The sequence below is a fragment of the Pongo abelii genome, chromosome 16, assembly GCF_028885655.2.
Source record: "Pongo abelii isolate AG06213 chromosome 16, NHGRI_mPonAbe1-v2.0_pri, whole genome shotgun sequence".
Classification (NCBI taxonomy): domain Eukaryota; kingdom Metazoa; phylum Chordata; class Mammalia; order Primates; family Hominidae; genus Pongo; species Pongo abelii.
In genome coordinates, this window is record NC_072001.2 from 103,260,361 (window position 1) to 103,276,397 (window position 16,037).

At 42.4% G+C, this 16,037-nt stretch overlaps 1 protein-coding gene across 3 annotated transcripts in view; it reads right to left on the reverse strand.

The window, feature by feature from the left end:
* The window catches only part of ADAMTS17 (ADAM metallopeptidase with thrombospondin type 1 motif 17), a 367,718-nt gene that overhangs the window by 65,676 nt on the left and 286,005 nt on the right, over positions 1-16,037 (reverse strand). For all 3 annotated transcript variants that reach the window (XM_024232909.3, XM_063716750.1, XM_063716751.1), the window contains one exon: positions 14,444-14,579. In XM_024232909.3, the coding sequence (XP_024088677.2) occupies positions 14,444-14,579 (136 nt within the window). The remainder of the gene's footprint in view (positions 1-14,443; positions 14,580-16,037) is intronic.

Genomic DNA, 16,037 nt, shown 5'->3' on the forward strand with positions numbered 1-16,037 from the left:
CACTTGTGAACCTGGTACCAGGGCATTCTCTCTTCCTCGGTAATGATCAAATGAAGGGATGGTCAAATGACCAAAAAAAAAAAAAAAAAAACCCTCTGAAAATGCTTTCTTGTCCTCCATCTTGAATGTTTCTTAATTTAGATAAATAAGGTAAGGCTTCAAAACTTAACATTTAATTTAAAGACAGGTGACATCCTGAAATTTGTGTCAGAAAAAGTTCCAGCATCTTGGCAATCTAAATTTCTCCTCCCCACTCACATACCATCAATAAGGCATGTAATAGACCACAGGTATTAGTCACAATTAGATTTACCTATTTTAGAAAAAGACAGGAAAGAAAATGTTTATGTTTCAGACTAGCAAGAAATTGATTAAAAAACTATATCTTTTCAGATTGTGGCAGTAGCTACAGATCCACGTATTCCAGGCTTCATTCTTAAGTCATAATCTCTCTCTCTGTCTCTCATACATGCACGTGCGCACACACACAAAATGTGCTTTAATAAAAAGGAACGGATTCCATTCCATTTTAACCCCAAATAAGGCCAGCCTGATTAAGATAATTGAGGAAGGAGAACAAATTTAAAAACCAAATACGCTTCCTTGCAAATGACTATTCAATTCAATTGCCAGTAAGATGTTGAATGTTCTTTTCTGAATCACTCTAATTCGATGTACAGTACAGCATGTACTGTCTGGGAAGAAGTTCAAATCATAAATACTATAGGGAAATATCTAATAACTTGGAATGGCCTTTTTCAAGTGGCTAATAAGCTCTTAAAGACTGCAAAAATGTTAAATCTGGTAAAGCACAAGGTCTGTGCTCTGGGATGAGTCCACTTCATTGGCAGCCCCTGCCTCCTTGCTCCAGGACCACCTGAGGCTGGGTCTCAAGGGTCTCGGCACACAGTACTGCTCTTTGGATGCTGAACGATGGGGAGGCCTCTTCCCTGCAGACTGCGGTCAGCAAGGTGAAGGCTGCTGGCCATGGCCATAATGGCTGAGCTGATCTGTGATTTCTGCCAATGTCAGGGCCAGGTTTGTCAATGTTTTTGTGTTGGTGTGTGAGATGCTGGGGAGACGCCATCTGCCATGTGTGTCAGACTTCAGATTCCATATGGTTACAGCAGGGTTTTGGAGAAGTATCCACAGAGCTAGGATTAGAATAAAGAGGTGCTAATGGTGTGCAGTTGGGAAGGCAAAGGAAACTGTCAGGAACTCAATGGAAAAAGGGTTGAAGAAAATTAAAGGGAGATTAGGAGAAATAAAGGAAAAAGACAAACATCTCTGCCATTTTAAAGGTCAAAGAGTAACAATAACATAGAAAGGCTCTTTCACCTTGCCAGGTTCAACAGTGGGTTGCATTCTGGCTTCTTTAATAAAGTTCACACCATGGGATTCTTGGGCTCTTCTTCCAGGTTCCAGGCTCTGTCCTCCACTCATGCCACCCCATCTGAAACAGCCATTTGTAATCCAGACCCTCCACATCTCCACCTCACCCTCTTGCCCAGGTGCAGTTTTTACTTGTGTGTCCAATCTCCCCGATTTTCTGGCACTCATTTCCTAAGGTCAGACTTTCTACTTTTCTTCACTTTCTAGCATGAATCCATGTAACCATAGGTTCTTATGAAAGACTCATGACAACTAGATCGTGCCATGCAATAATTCAAATTTTGTTGTCCAAATATGTGTGTGTGTATAATAGCTGTACAGAAGTCCTCCCTTATCTGTGGCAGATACGTTCTAAGACCCCCAGTGGATGCTTGAAAATAAGGCTAGTACTGAACCCTGTATATACTATGCACAGATTTCTTTCTTCTTTTTCTTCACACTTTCATGGGTAGAAGATTCATTTACTGTAGATCTGAGCAACCTCAGCATACATTTGTTTTTCTTTCCTTATTAAGTTGAAGACTTTTACCTTTTCACTTACAGGATGCATTTTATAGCTTCTTTTTAGCACATCTGAGTTGCCATCATCACCACTCTTGTGCTTTGAGATCATTATTAAGTAAAACACAAGAACTACGACACCCTACAGTCGATCTGCTAACTGAGATGGCTACTGAGTGACAAACTAGCAGGGAGCAGAGACACTGTGGATCCCCTGGACAAGGCGATGATTCACGTCCTGGGCAGGACAGAGCGGGATGGTGTGAGATTTCATGACACTACTCAGAACAGCAAACAACTTAAAACTGATGAATTGTTTCAGAAATTTTCCTTTTAATATTTTTGGGCAATGGTTGACCACGGGTAACTGAAACCACAGAAAGTGAGACAGCAAATAAGCGGGGACTACTGTACATAATACATATATATGTGTATATTGTGCATGTAGATATATTTACGTGTGTATGTATATATGTATGTGTAGGTATGTATGCACAGATCTATCTTGTTAGGATTTGCAAGAGCTTTAAAATCTATTATCAGATCACACATTTCTTTAGCCAAACAATAAATCCTCTTTGATGAGTCATGACACTCACATATCCAGTTTAAGAAAAAGTACAAGGTCAGACGGTTCAGAATAAACAAATCAACAAATGAGCAAACAAAACCAGCCTAGGGCAGGCATCCAGGCACTTCCTGTCTACAGTCTCTAAGGCAGATTTTAGGTGCTATTTTCTCTTGTTTTTCAATTTCATTTTCTTCTCTGCTCTAAGTAATTCCACTCGTTCTTTAAGTCTGATTCACATGATTTTACAGTCAGGAAGGGAGTGGAAGGAGGTGGGAAAGAGACGTGGTGGGGAGGCAGAAATCGAATATTTAGCAAGTTACACAATAAAAAGAAATTCAGAATTCTAACATGTCCTCGTTTGTATAATAAGAAAATACATTCCCTGAGCTGATACCTGCAGAGCTCTGGCTCACGCTGAGGGTGTGGTCCCAATATCTCAGTGGGCAAAACGAGAGAAAGCAGTAATCCGAAACAGAGGCCAGCAAACCCTTACGTGTGGGCTACGTCTGGCCTGCGGGGTTATTTTTGTACAACCCAAGGGTGAAGAACAAATTTTACATGTTTTAAAGGATTATGACTCAAAATACAGAAAAAAATATGCTAGAGACCACATGTGGCCTGCGAAGGGAAAAATATTTATTCTCTAGACCTATACAGATGAAGTTTGCTGACCCCTGTTCTATGGAGATACTAAGAACTTGCTTCTGAAATTGCTTTTAGTCTGAAGTGTATTTGGCTTGAACTTGGCTCAAATGTGGCAATACTGCAGGACTGTGGTCCGTCAAGCCAGAATGACTCTGAACTTTCTGTAGCAATACACACACTTGATGTTATCTATAGTAGGCTTAGCACAGCTCCGTGGCACTCATTTATAGAGTCTGCACTCATGTTTGTTTATGTCACTTTGTTTTGTAGGTGTTTTCCTACATGATCTTCTGGTTTCAGTTTTGCAGTGCAGCAAGGTTCTCTCTTAGAAGATACATGGGAGGCAAAATCACGAACTTGCTATACTTGCCCACTTGTTGTAATGATCAGAGGGCTCTGTTATGGCACTTTGAATTAATCTGGAATCTAGTTGAAACGTGAAGATGTGATCTGACTACCTCTCATCTGTCTTTCACTAAACCTGGGAAATTTTTTATCACTGTTTCTTAAATGATTATTTTCTGCTCCATTTTCTCTCTCCTCTCCTTCTGTAACTCCAATTACCCTTATGCTAGAATGCTTGATACTATCCCACAGGTAACCGAGTCTTGCTCATTGTCAACAATTTTTTCCTTCCCATTTTCTAGACTGAATAATGTCTAATCCTCTATCTTCAAGTTCAGTAATCTTTCATCATCTTAGTCTATTGTTAGACCCATGGAGTGAATTTTTAAAATTTCACATATTGTATTTTTTAGTCCTAAAATTGTGTTTTGTAGAGTATCTCTTTTTTTCTTCTGAGATTTCCTATATGTTCCATGACCATGAGCGTAGCTTTTCTTACGTTTCTGAGCGTAGTTACAATAGCTGCTTTAACATTCTTTTCTTCTAATCCCAACGTATGTGTCATCTTGAAGTCAGTCTCCATTAATGGCCTTCTCTTTAGAGTATGGATCTGTTTCCCTATATGACTAGTAATTTTGGATTGTACCTGGAACACTGTGAATGATACACTAATGAACAGCAGCACTGTTCAACAGAAAAAAGATGAGAACTGGATATATAATTTGGATTTTTTTTTTTTTGAGATGGAGTCTGGCTCAATCACCCAGGCTGGAGTACAGTGGCGTGATCTCAGCTCACTGCAACCTCTGTATCCCAGGTTTAAGCAATTCTTCTGCCTCAGCCTCCTGAGTAGTTAGGACTACAGGTGCACGCCACCATGCCTGGCTAATTTTTGTATTTTTAGTAGAGACGGGGTTTCATCATGTTGGCCAGGCTTGTCTCGAAGTCTTGACCTCAGGTGATCTGCCTGCCTTGGCCTCCCAAAGTGTTGGGATTACAGGCATGAGCCACCATGCCCAGCCTGTTAATTTGGATTTTTTTAGAAGCCACATTAAAATAGTAAAAAAACCTCAAATTTAAGTTTAGTAATATATTTTGTTTGTCCCAATGTATCCCAAATATAATCATTTGGGATGATTATAATCAAAGTAATCACATTAAAAATTAAGATATTTTATAATCTTAAATATTTTATAAAATTATTAAGACTTATAATCTCTTTTCATACTAAATCTTTGAAACCTCGTGTATATTTTATATTTATAGCAGATTCCAATTTGGAGTGGCTAGTGACCACCATATTGAACTATGCAGCTCTAGAGTTTCGTTTTAGAAGAATATTGAATTTTTGTTTTAGCAGGCAGCTAATTTGGCTGGAATAAAACTCCAGGCACTGTCTCTCTTGTGGTGGGCAGCAGCTACAGTCTCAGTTCAGGTCTTCTAGCTTTAGCTGTGCTATGTGGGGTCTGGCCGGCCTGTCTTGTTCTTAGATTTGGCCCTAGTCTCTAAGAATTCCCAGAGATTCTTGAGATATATGCAGAATTTGGGAGTCCCTCTCTGTGGCTCCTTCCTTTCTGGAGTTTTTCCTTCTCAATTTCCAGCTGCTATGGGTTTCCCTGAATATTCTCCTCTGCTGGCTTAACCAGTAAAAGATGGCAGGTAACTATCAGAGTTTTAGCTAGTCTCAATGGAACTAGGGCCTTCCTTTGGTTGAAGAGCCGTCAACATGGGTAATTCAATTCCATGCCATTCTATTCCTCCATTTCTCGATTTCTCTTCAGTTTCTAACTGCTTTCTAGCTTTAATTAATTAATTAATTAATTATTTTTTTGGTGGATTTTTATTTATTGTTGTTGTAATTTTATTGACTACAATCCATGCTAAGAGTTCCCATTTTACAGTTTTTCCTAGTTTGTGTCCTTATGCAGAGAAATTGTTTTTTTTTAAATTTATTTTTATTATTATTATTATTATTATTATACTTTAGGTTTTATGGTATATGTGCGCAATGTGCAGGTAAGTTACATATGTGTGCAATGTGCAGGTAAGTTACATATGTATACATGTGCCATGCTGGTGCGCTGCACCCACTAACTCGTCATCTAGCATTAGGTATATCTCCCAATGCTATCCCTCCCCCCTCCCCCCACCCCACAACAGTCCCCGAAGTGTGATGTTCCCCTTCCTGTGTCCATGTGTTCTCATTGTTCAATTCCTACCTATGAGTGAGAATATGTGGTGTTTGGTTTTTTGTTCTTGTGATAGTTTACTGAGAATGATGATTTCCAATTTCATCCATGTCCCTACAAAGGACATGAACTCATCATTTTTTATGGCTGCATAGTATTCCATGGTGTATATGTGCCACATTTTCTTAATCCAGTCTATCATTGTTTGACATTTGGGTTGGTTCCAAGTCTTTGCTATTGTGAATAATGCCGCAATAAACATACGTGTGCATGTGTCTTTATAGCAGCATGATTTATAGTCCTTTGGGTACATACCCAGTAATGGGATGGCTGGGTCAAATGGTATTTCTAGTTCTAGATCCCTGAGGAATTGCCACACTGACTTCCACAAGGGTTGAACTAGTTTACAGTCCCACCAACAGTGTAAAAGTGTTCCTATTTCTCCACATCCTCTCCAGCACCTGTTGTTTCCTGACTTTTTAATGATTGCCGTTCTAACTGGTGTGAGATGGTATCTCATTGTGGTTTTGATTTGCATTTCTCTGATGGCCAGTGATGGTGAGCATTTTTTCATGTGTTTTTTGGCTGCATAAATGTCTTCTTTTGAGAAGTGTCTGTTCATGTCCTTCGCCCACTTTTTGATGGGGTTGTTTGTTTTTTTCTTGTAAATTTGTTGGAGTTCATTGTAGATTCTGGATATTAGCCCTTTGTCAGATGAGTAGGTTGCGAAAATTTTCTCCCATTTTGTAGGTTGCCTGTTCACTCTGATGGTAGTTTCCTTTGCTGTGCAGAAGCTCTTTAGTTTAATTAGATCCCATTTGTCAATTTTGGCTTTTGTTGCCATTGCTTTTGGTGTTTTAGACATGAAGTCCTTGCCCATGCCTATGTCCTGAATGGTAATGCCTAGGTTTTCTTCTAGGGTTTTTATGGTTTTAGGTCTAACATTTAAGTCTTTAATCCATCTTGAATTAATTTTTGTGTAAGGTGTAAGGAAGGGATCCAGTTTGAGCTTTCTACATATGGCTAGCCAGTTTTTGCAGCACCATTTATTAAATAGGGAATCCTTTCCCCATTGCTTGTTTTTCTTAGGTTTGTCAAAGATCAGATAGTTGTAGATATGTGGCATTATTTCTGACGGCTCTGTTCTGTTCCATTGATCTATATCTCTGTTTTGGTACCAGTACCATGCTGTTTTGGTTACTGTAGCCTTGTAGTATAGTTTGAAGTCAGGTAGTGTGATGCCTCCAGCTTTGTTCTTTTGGCTTAGGATTAACTTGGCGATGCGGGCTCTTTTTTGGTTCCATATGAACTTTAAAGTAGTTTTTTCCAATTCTGTGAAGAAAGTCATTGGTAGCTTGATGGGGATGGCATTGAATCTGTAAATTACCTTGGGAAGGATGGCCATTTTCATGATATTGATTCTTCCTACCCATGAGCATGGAATGTTCTTCCATTTGTTTGTATCCTCTTTTATTTCCTTGAGCAGTGGTTTGTAGTTCTCCTTGAAGAGGTCCTTCACATCCCTTGTAAGTTGGATTCCTAGGTATTTTATTCTCTTTGAAGCAATTGTGAATGGGAGTTCACTCATGATTTGGCTCTCTGTTTGTCTGTTATTGATGTTTAAGAATGCCTGTGATTTTTGTACATTGATTTTGTATCCTGAGACTTTGCTGAAGTTGCTTATCAGCTTGAGGAGATTTTGGGCTGAGACAATGGGGTTTTCTAGATATACAATCATGTCATCTGCAAACAGGGACAATTTGACTTCCTCTTTTCCTAATTGAATACCCTTGATTTCCTTCTCCTGCCTAATTGCCCTGGCCAGAACTTCCAACACTATGTTGAATAGAAGTGGTGAGAGAGGGCATCCCTGTCTTGTGCCAGTTTTCAAAGGGAATGCTTCCAGTTTTTGCCCATTCAGTATGATATTGGCTATGGGTTTGTCATAGATAGCTCTTATTATTTTGAGATACGTCCCATCAATACCTAATTTTTGAGAGTTTTTAGCCTGAAGTGTTGTTGAATTTTGTGAAAGGCCTTTTCTGCATCTATTGAGATAATCATGTGGTTTTTGTCTTTGGTTCTGTTTATATGCTGGATTACATTTATTGATTTGCGTATATTGAACCAGCCTTGCATCCCAGAGATGAAGCCCACTTGATCATGGTGGATAAGCTTTTTGATGTGCTGCTGGATTCTGTTTGCCAGTATTTTATTGAGGATTTTTGCAACAATGTTCATCAAGGATATTGGTCTAAAATTCGCTTTTTTTGTTGTGTCTCTGCCAGGCTTTGGTATCAGGATGATGCTAGCCTCATAAAATGAGTTAGGGAGGATTCCCTCTTTTTCTATTGATTGGAATAGTTTCAGAAGGAATGGTCCCAGTTCCTCCTTGTACCTCTGGTAGAATTCGGCTGTGAACCCATCTGGTCCTGGACTTTTTTTGGTTGGTAAGCTCTTGATTATTGCCACAATTTCAGCTCCTGTTATTGGTCTATTCAGAGATTCAACTTCTTCCTGGTTTAGTCTCGGGAGGGTGTATGTGTTGAGGAATTTATCCATTTCTTCTAGATTTTCTAGTTTATTTGCGTAGAGGCGTTTGTAATATTCTCTAATGGTAGTTTGTATTTCTGTGGGATCAGTGGGGATATCCCCTTTATCATTTTTTATTGCATCTATTTGATTCTTCTCTCTTTTTTTCTTTATTAATCTTGCTAGCGGTCTATCAATTTTGTTGATCCTTTCAAAAACCAGCTCCTGGATTCATTAATCTTTTGAAGGGTTTTTTGTGTCTCTATTTCCTTCAGTTCTGCTCTCATTTTAGTTATTTCTTGCCTTCTGCTAGCTTTTGAATGTGTTTGCTCTTGCTTTTCTAGTTCTTTTAATTGTGATGTTAGGGTGTCAATTTTTGATCTTTCCTGCTTTCTCTTGTGGGCATTTAGTGCTATAAATTTCCCTCTACACACTGCTTTGAATGCATCCCAGAGATTCTGGTATGTTGTGTCTTGCTTCTCGTTGGTTTCAAAGAACATCTTTATTTCTGCCTTCATTTTGTTATGTACCCAGTAGTCATTCAGGAGCAGGTTGTTCAGTTTCCATGTAGTTGAGTGGTTTTGAGTGAGATTCTTAATCCTGAGTTCTAGCTTGATTGCACTGTGATATGAGAGATAGTTTGTTATAATTTCTGTTCTTTTACATTTATTGAGGAGAGCTTTACTTCCAACTATGTGGTCAATTTTGGAATAGGTGTGGTGTGGTGCTGAAAAAAATGTATATTCACTTGATTTGGGGTGGAGAGTTCTGTAGATGTCTATTAGGTCCGCTTGGTGCAGAGCTGAGTTCAATTCCTGGGTATCCTTGTTGACTTTCTGTCTTGTTGATCTGTCTAATGTTGACAGTGGGGTGTTAAAGTCTCCCATTATTAATGTGTGGGAGTCTAAGTCTCTTTGTAGGTCTCTAAGGACTTGCTTTATGAATCTGGGTGCTCCTGTATTGGGTGCATATATATTTAGGATAGTTAGCTCTTCTTGTTGAATTAATCCCTTTACCATTATGTAATGGCCTTCTTTGTCTCTTTTGATCTTTGTTGGTTTAAAGTCTGTTTTATCAGAGACTAGGATTGCAACCCCTGCCTTTTTTTGTTTTCCATTTGCTTGGTAGATTTTCCTCCATCCCTTTATTTTGAGCCTATGTGTGTCTCTGCATGTGAGATGGGTTTCTTGAATACAGCACACTGATGGGGCTTGAGTCTTTATCCAATTTGCCAGTCTGTGTCTTTTAATTGGAGCATTTAGTCCATTTACATTTAAAGTTAATATTGTTATGTGTGAATTTGATCCTGTCATTATGATGTTAGCTGGTTATTTTGCTCGTTAGTTGATGCAGTCTCTTCCTAGTCTCGATGGTCTTTACATTTTGGCATGATTTTGCAGTGGCTGTTACCGGTTGTGCCTTTCCATGTTTAGCGCTTCCTTCAGGAGCTCTTGTAGGGCAGGCCTGGTGGTGACAAAATCTCTCAGCATTTGCTTGTCTGTAAAGTATTTTATTTCTCCTTCACTTATGAAGCTTAGTTTGGCTGGATATGAAATTCTGGTTTGAAAATTCTTTTCTTTAAGAATGTTGAATATTGGCCCCCACTCTCTTCTGGCTTGTAGGGTTTCTGCTAAGAGATCTGCTGTTACTCTGATGGGCTTCCCTTTGATGGTAACCCGACCTTTCTCTCTGGCTGCCCTTAACATTTTTTCCTTCATTTCATCTTTGGTGAATCTGACAATTATGTGTCTTGGAGTTGCTCTTCTCGAGGAGTATCTTTGTGGCGTTCTCTGTACTTCCTGAATCTGAATGTTGGCCTGCCTTGCTAGGTTGGGGAAGTTCTCCTGGATAATATCCTGCAGAGTGTTTTCCAACTTGTTTCCATTCTCCCCGTCACTTTCAGGTACACCAATCAGACGTAGATTTGGTCTTTTCACATAGTCCCATATTTCTTGGAGGCTTTGCTCATTTCTTTTTATTCTTTTTTCTCTAAACTTCCCTTCTCGCTTCATTTTATTCATTTCATCTTCCAGGGCTGACACCCTTTCTTCCATTTGATTGCATTGGCTCCTGAGGCTTCTGCATTCTTCACGTAGTTCTCGAGCCTTGGTTTTCAGCTCCATCAGCTCCTTTAAGCACTTCTCTGTATTGGTTATTCTAGTTATACATTCTTCTAAATTTTTTTCAAGGTTTTCAACTTCTTTGACTTTGGTTTGAATATCCTCCCGTAGCTCGGAGTAATTTGATCGTCTGAAGCCTTCTTCTCTCAGCTCGTCAAAGTCATTCTCCGTCCAGCTTTGTTCCGTTGCTGGTGAGGAACTGCGTTCCTTTGGAGGAGGAGAGGTACTCTGCTTTTTAGAGTTTCCAGTTTTTCTGCTCTGTTTTTTCCCCATCTTTGTGGTTTTATCTACTTTTGGTCTTTGATGATGGTGATGTACAGATGGGTTTTTGGTGTGGATGTCCTTTCTGTTAGTTTTCCTTCTAACAGACAGGACCTTCAGCTGCAGGTCTGTTGGAGTACCTGGCCGGCCGTGTGAGGTGTCAGTCTGCCCCTGCTGGGGGGTGCCTCCCAGTTAGGCTGCTCGGGGTCGGGGGTCAGGGGTCAGGGACCCACTTGAGGAGGCAGTCTGCCCGTTCTCAGATCTCCAGCTGTGTGCTGGGAGAACCACTGCTCTCCTCAAAGCTGTCAGACAGGGACATTTAAGTCTGCAGAGGTTACTGCTGTCTTTTTGTTTGTCTGTGCCCTGCCCCCAGAGGTGGAGCCTACAGAGGCAGGCAGGCCTCCTTGAGCTGTGGTGGGCTCCACCCAGTTCAAGCTTCCAGGCTGCTTTGTTTACCTAAGCGAGCCTGGGCAATGGCGGGCGCCCCTCCCCCAGCCTCGCTGCCGACTTGCTGTTTGATCTCAGACTGCTGTGCTAGCAATCAGCGAGACTCTGTGGGCGTAGGACCCTCTGAGCCAGGTGCGGGCTATAATCTCCTGGGGCACTGTTTCCTAAGCCCGTTGGAAAAGCGCAGTATTCGGGTGGGAGTGGCCCGATTTTCCAGGTGCCATCTGTCACCCCTGGAAAGGGAACTCCCTGACCCCTTGCACTTCCCGAGTGAGGCAATACCTCGCCCCTGCTTCGGCTGGCGCACGGTGCACTCACCCACTGACCTGCGCCCACTGTCTGGCACTCCCTAGTGAGATGAACACGGTACCTCAGATGGAAATGCAGAAATCACCCATCTTCTGCGTCGCTCACGCTGGGAGCTGTAGACCGGAGCTGTTCCTATTCGGCCATCTTGGCTCCTCCTGAGAAATTCTAATTAATTAATTTTTGAGATGGAGTCTCACTCTGTCACCAAGGCCGGAGTGCAGTGGTGCGATCTCAGCTCACCGCAACCTCCACCTCCCAGGTTCAAGCAATTCTCCTGCCTCAGCCTCCTGAGTAGCTGAGACTACAGGCATCTGCCACCATACGCAGCTAATTTTTGTATTTTTAGTAGAGACAGGGTTTCATTATGTTGGCCAGGCTGATCTCGATCGAACTCTTGACCTCAAGTGATCTGCCCGCCTTTGCCTCCCAAAGTGCTGGGATTACAGGTGTGTGCCCCCTCGCCCAGGCTGCTTTCTAGCTTTTAAACAATTTTTTTTTATACTGTCTCCAGAGTTTGTAATTGTTATCTGCAGGAGGGCTGGTCCAATATAAGCTACTCTATCGTTACAGGAAGCAGAATCCTTGATTTTTAAACCTTATCCCTGGAGTTCCACAGAGGAGCCAGGGCCTACTGTGAGAGGTGGAAAAGGCAGAGTAGACTGGCCCACTCTGCGACATCGTGTGTGTGTCTCAATTCAGTGGTAGCAGTTCTTATTTCATCTGTTTCATTTTACTGGTTTCTGTGCATAATTTTAAAAAGACTTGGGTGTAAAATAGTTTGAAAACAGAACTGATTTTAAAACATGTCGTGGGAAGTCAGGAACCCTGAACGGAGGGACCGGCTGAAGCCGTGGCAGAAGAATGTGAATTGTGAAGATTTCATGGACATTTATTAGTTCCCCAAATAAATACTTTTATAATTTCTTATGCCTGTCTTTACTGTAATCTCTAAACATAAATTGTGAAGATTTCATGGACACTTATCACTTCCCCAATCAATACCCTTGCGATTTCCTATGCCTGTCTTTACTTTAATCTTTTAATCCTGTCATCTCGTAAGCTGAGGAGGATGTATATCGCCTCAGGACCCTGTGATGATTGCGTTAACTGCACAAATTGTTTGTAGAGCATGTGTGTTTGAACAACATGAAATCTGGGCACCTTGAAAAAAGAACAGGATAACAGCAATGTTCAGGGAACAAGAGAGATATCCTTAAACTCTGACCGCCGGTGAGCTAGGTGGAACAGAGCCATATTTCTCTTCTTTCAAAAGCAAATGGGAGGAAATATCACTGAATTCTTTTTCTCAGCAAGGCACATCCCTGAGAAAGAGAATGTGCCCCTGAGGGGAGGCCTCTAAAATGGCCCCCTTGGGTGTGGCCGTCTTCTATGGTTGAGACAGTAGGGATGAAATGAGCCCCAGTCTCCCATAGCACTCCCAGGCTTATCAGGACGAGGAAATTCCCGCCTAATAAATTTTGGTCAGACTGGTTGCTCTCAAACCCTATCTCCTGATAAGACATTATCAATGACAATGGTGCCTTAAACTTCATTAGCAATTTTTCGCCCCGGTCCTGTGGTCCTGTGATCTTGCCCCGCCTCCACTTGCCTTGTGATATTCTATTACCTTGTGAAGTCGTGATGTCTGTGACCCACACCTATTTGCACACTCCCTCCCCTTTTGAAAATCCCTAATAAAAACTTGCTGGTTTTACGGCTCAGGGGGCATCACGGAACCTGCTGACATGTGACGTCTCCCCCAGACGCCCAGCTTTAAAATTTCTCTCTTTTGTACTCTGTCCCTTTATTTCTCAAGCCGGCCGACGCTTAGGGAAAATAGAAAAGAACCTACGTGACTATCGGGGGCAGGTTCCCCGATAAAAACATGCTTCTCGAATGGAGCCCTAAGACCTTTTTGCTCAATCATGCCCTTGAGCTCATGCTGACCTCTCCTCCTCCATTGTCTCTTACCCTATTTTCTAATCACTTCACCAGGGCCAGACCCTCTTTAGTTTCCAGAGAAGAGGCTATAGCCTGTAGACTGCTGAGTCTTTACAGCGGCAAATCCTCCTTTCTGTGGCCCCTGAATATGACTTGATGGACTGATCGATAGGTTTGTGGTACAGCTGCTCATACCAAGGTGCTCAAGCAGATTTCCCGCAATGAGCTCTTCCTCCAGGCCTCCAGCATTAGGGTGGAATTTCATTCTTAATTTGGCAAGGAGCACAGAAAATCATCACAGCAAGCCTCACCTTCTTTTTTTCCTTCCTGTCTCCTCTCTTTCTCACTCAAACACATTTTAAGAGTTTGACAAAACAAAGGGGGTTGGTGCAAAAGCCAAATATGTTGTGAAGCTCTTGTACTAGGCAAGCGGCACAAACTGAGTTAAGAAACCTAGAAAATGGAAATACTAAACATGCAGCCTAGTTAGAAAAGGTCAACATGCCTTAAATGATACACAGAACCACAAAGCAAAAACCATTCACTGCAATTCAGAGCAGAACGGAAGGCCAAAGGGTGACATGCCACAATGTAATGGATTCATTAAAGTCCCGCTAAAATGACTCGAAAAGAGGAGGCTTAGCCAATGAACACATTTCACACAATTCATCTCCTGGAAACCCAAGAGAGTTCACGTGGGTAACACGGCCATGAAAGCTGGGGCTGGGACAGAAGTTCTGTTGGATCCCAAAGAATAAACACCAAGATCCACACTCATTGGCATGAATTTCAGCCACTGAAACAGGTCACCTACAACATTAGCCTGTGTGCACCCTTTCTCCTGGGCACTCAGACTCCAATATTTGTTTCCTTCTCCACCAAGACAAAGTAATTTGGGGAAGCCAATGGTTAAAAGTGTGTGGTGATGGCCATTTTTTTTTTTATTTTTGCCATGAGATGTTACTAATGGTCTCCTACACAATGCCTTCCAGTGAAGATTGTATTTCCATCAGAGTTCTGGCTTAGCAGCTGGAAATTTGGTAATTTGAGCAAGCAGAAATCACTCATCAACAATAACGGAACACAGCATAGAGCAGTACTGTGGCATTAACTGCATATCACTCCCCACCATTGATGGTGCTGCCACCCCAGACTCTGGTGGGTCCAAGCTACAGAACCCAGCTCCTTACCGTGACTGGCAGGGGTGCAAGTTGCACCTTCGGACCTGGGGCTCTGGGCGGCTTGCTTGAGGGCAGTCACTGTCGTTCACCAGAGTTGTGGTCTTGTTGACAATCCGTGTACACGAGACAATGGTTCTGCGCTCCCCTGGAAACCAAACCACAGGGAGCTGAGAGACTGTGGCTGCACCCACGTGGAAAGGCTGGGCTTGCATGCCCATGAAAGAATGTTTGGGTGCTGCTGATGGTCACTTGGTCATTTAAAGTGACTGTTGTAAATGTCGTGTGGGTTTTTAGAGATGAAGAACTATAATCATAGGGAGGAGAGTACAAGACACAGAAGGCAGAGTGGGGCCCTGGAAGATTCTAGAACAAGATAAGAAAGCAGCAACACCTCAGATCAGCAGTGTCCTTGGACAGCTTGGGGTTCATTGATTTGGGCCTTTGATTTCCAAAGATTGCTCATCTTTTTATCTGCTTGTTTGATGTTTAAAGTCTATGGAGATCTGATCTCAATTAAAGACCTGCATATCAGCCCTCAGCAGAGTCTGGCTACCTATTACAGACCTCCTGCTTGCTGGGGAGAAGTGGGAGACGAGGAGTCTGGTCTGGAAGACATGCAGACCTGCATCCTCTAGACAGGTATTCCAGAGCCATTCTGACTTGTCTAGCCAGCCAGCTGGTACTTATGGCTGAGCCCCCACCTGCTCTTGGGAAGCTTTGCTAATCTATTATCCCAATTGGATGTAGCCCTTCTTATGGGTGTTCCCAGAGCACCCTGAACATTGCATGGCCATGCCTTTGACAGGCAGACTGAGTGATTGGGAGTTAGGAGGGTGGCCCTTGGAGCCAGGCTGTCTGGGTTCAAGTCTTGGGTCTATCACAAATAGCATCACAGCGGCCATAGTGTCAACAGTTGGCCACCATGCTTCTGCGTCTCAGTTTCCTCAAGCAGCCTGGTTTGCTTAACTTCCCTGTGCCTGAGGGTGCCTCAGTGATGATTAAAATAAACAAATATATATGGTGTCCATAGAACAGAACGTGGCAGGTGGCTCACACTTCATCTTAGCTCTATTGCTGTCATTATTATTATTTGGGAAGAGTGACAATAAAAGATTAATAGGGAGTCAAGCACAACTATTTGGATCCTGGGCTCCCTGCTGGGTCTGTGTCCTGGGCAATTTGTCATGTAGGGATGACTCGAAATCATGAAGACCTGAACTCTACCGCCAGTTCCTGCTGCCCCACATGGCAGCCTTGTGTGAGTACAGAAAGCCCGGAATTGCTTTCAGCTTTGGTGGCAGGTCTGACCACTGTGTTAGGAAGCTGGAAGTCATCAGTGTCATAAAAGGATTGCCACCAAGTCAACAGCAACAGAACAGCCTGCCCCTGACCCCAGGAGAGCCTGCTAACTGTTCCATGTGCGCTATGCTTAGTCTGCAACAAGTTGCCCAAGAGGAAAACCTGGCTGGAATCAGAGGTAGATGTGTTAGCTGGATTTGGAGGTTGAAAGGCCATTGGCACAAGCGGCAGCTAAGGGCTGAGGGGGAGAAGGCCCCCCGGGGAGAGGTGCAGAGTGCAGGATGCAGGGCTGATGGTGGTATCC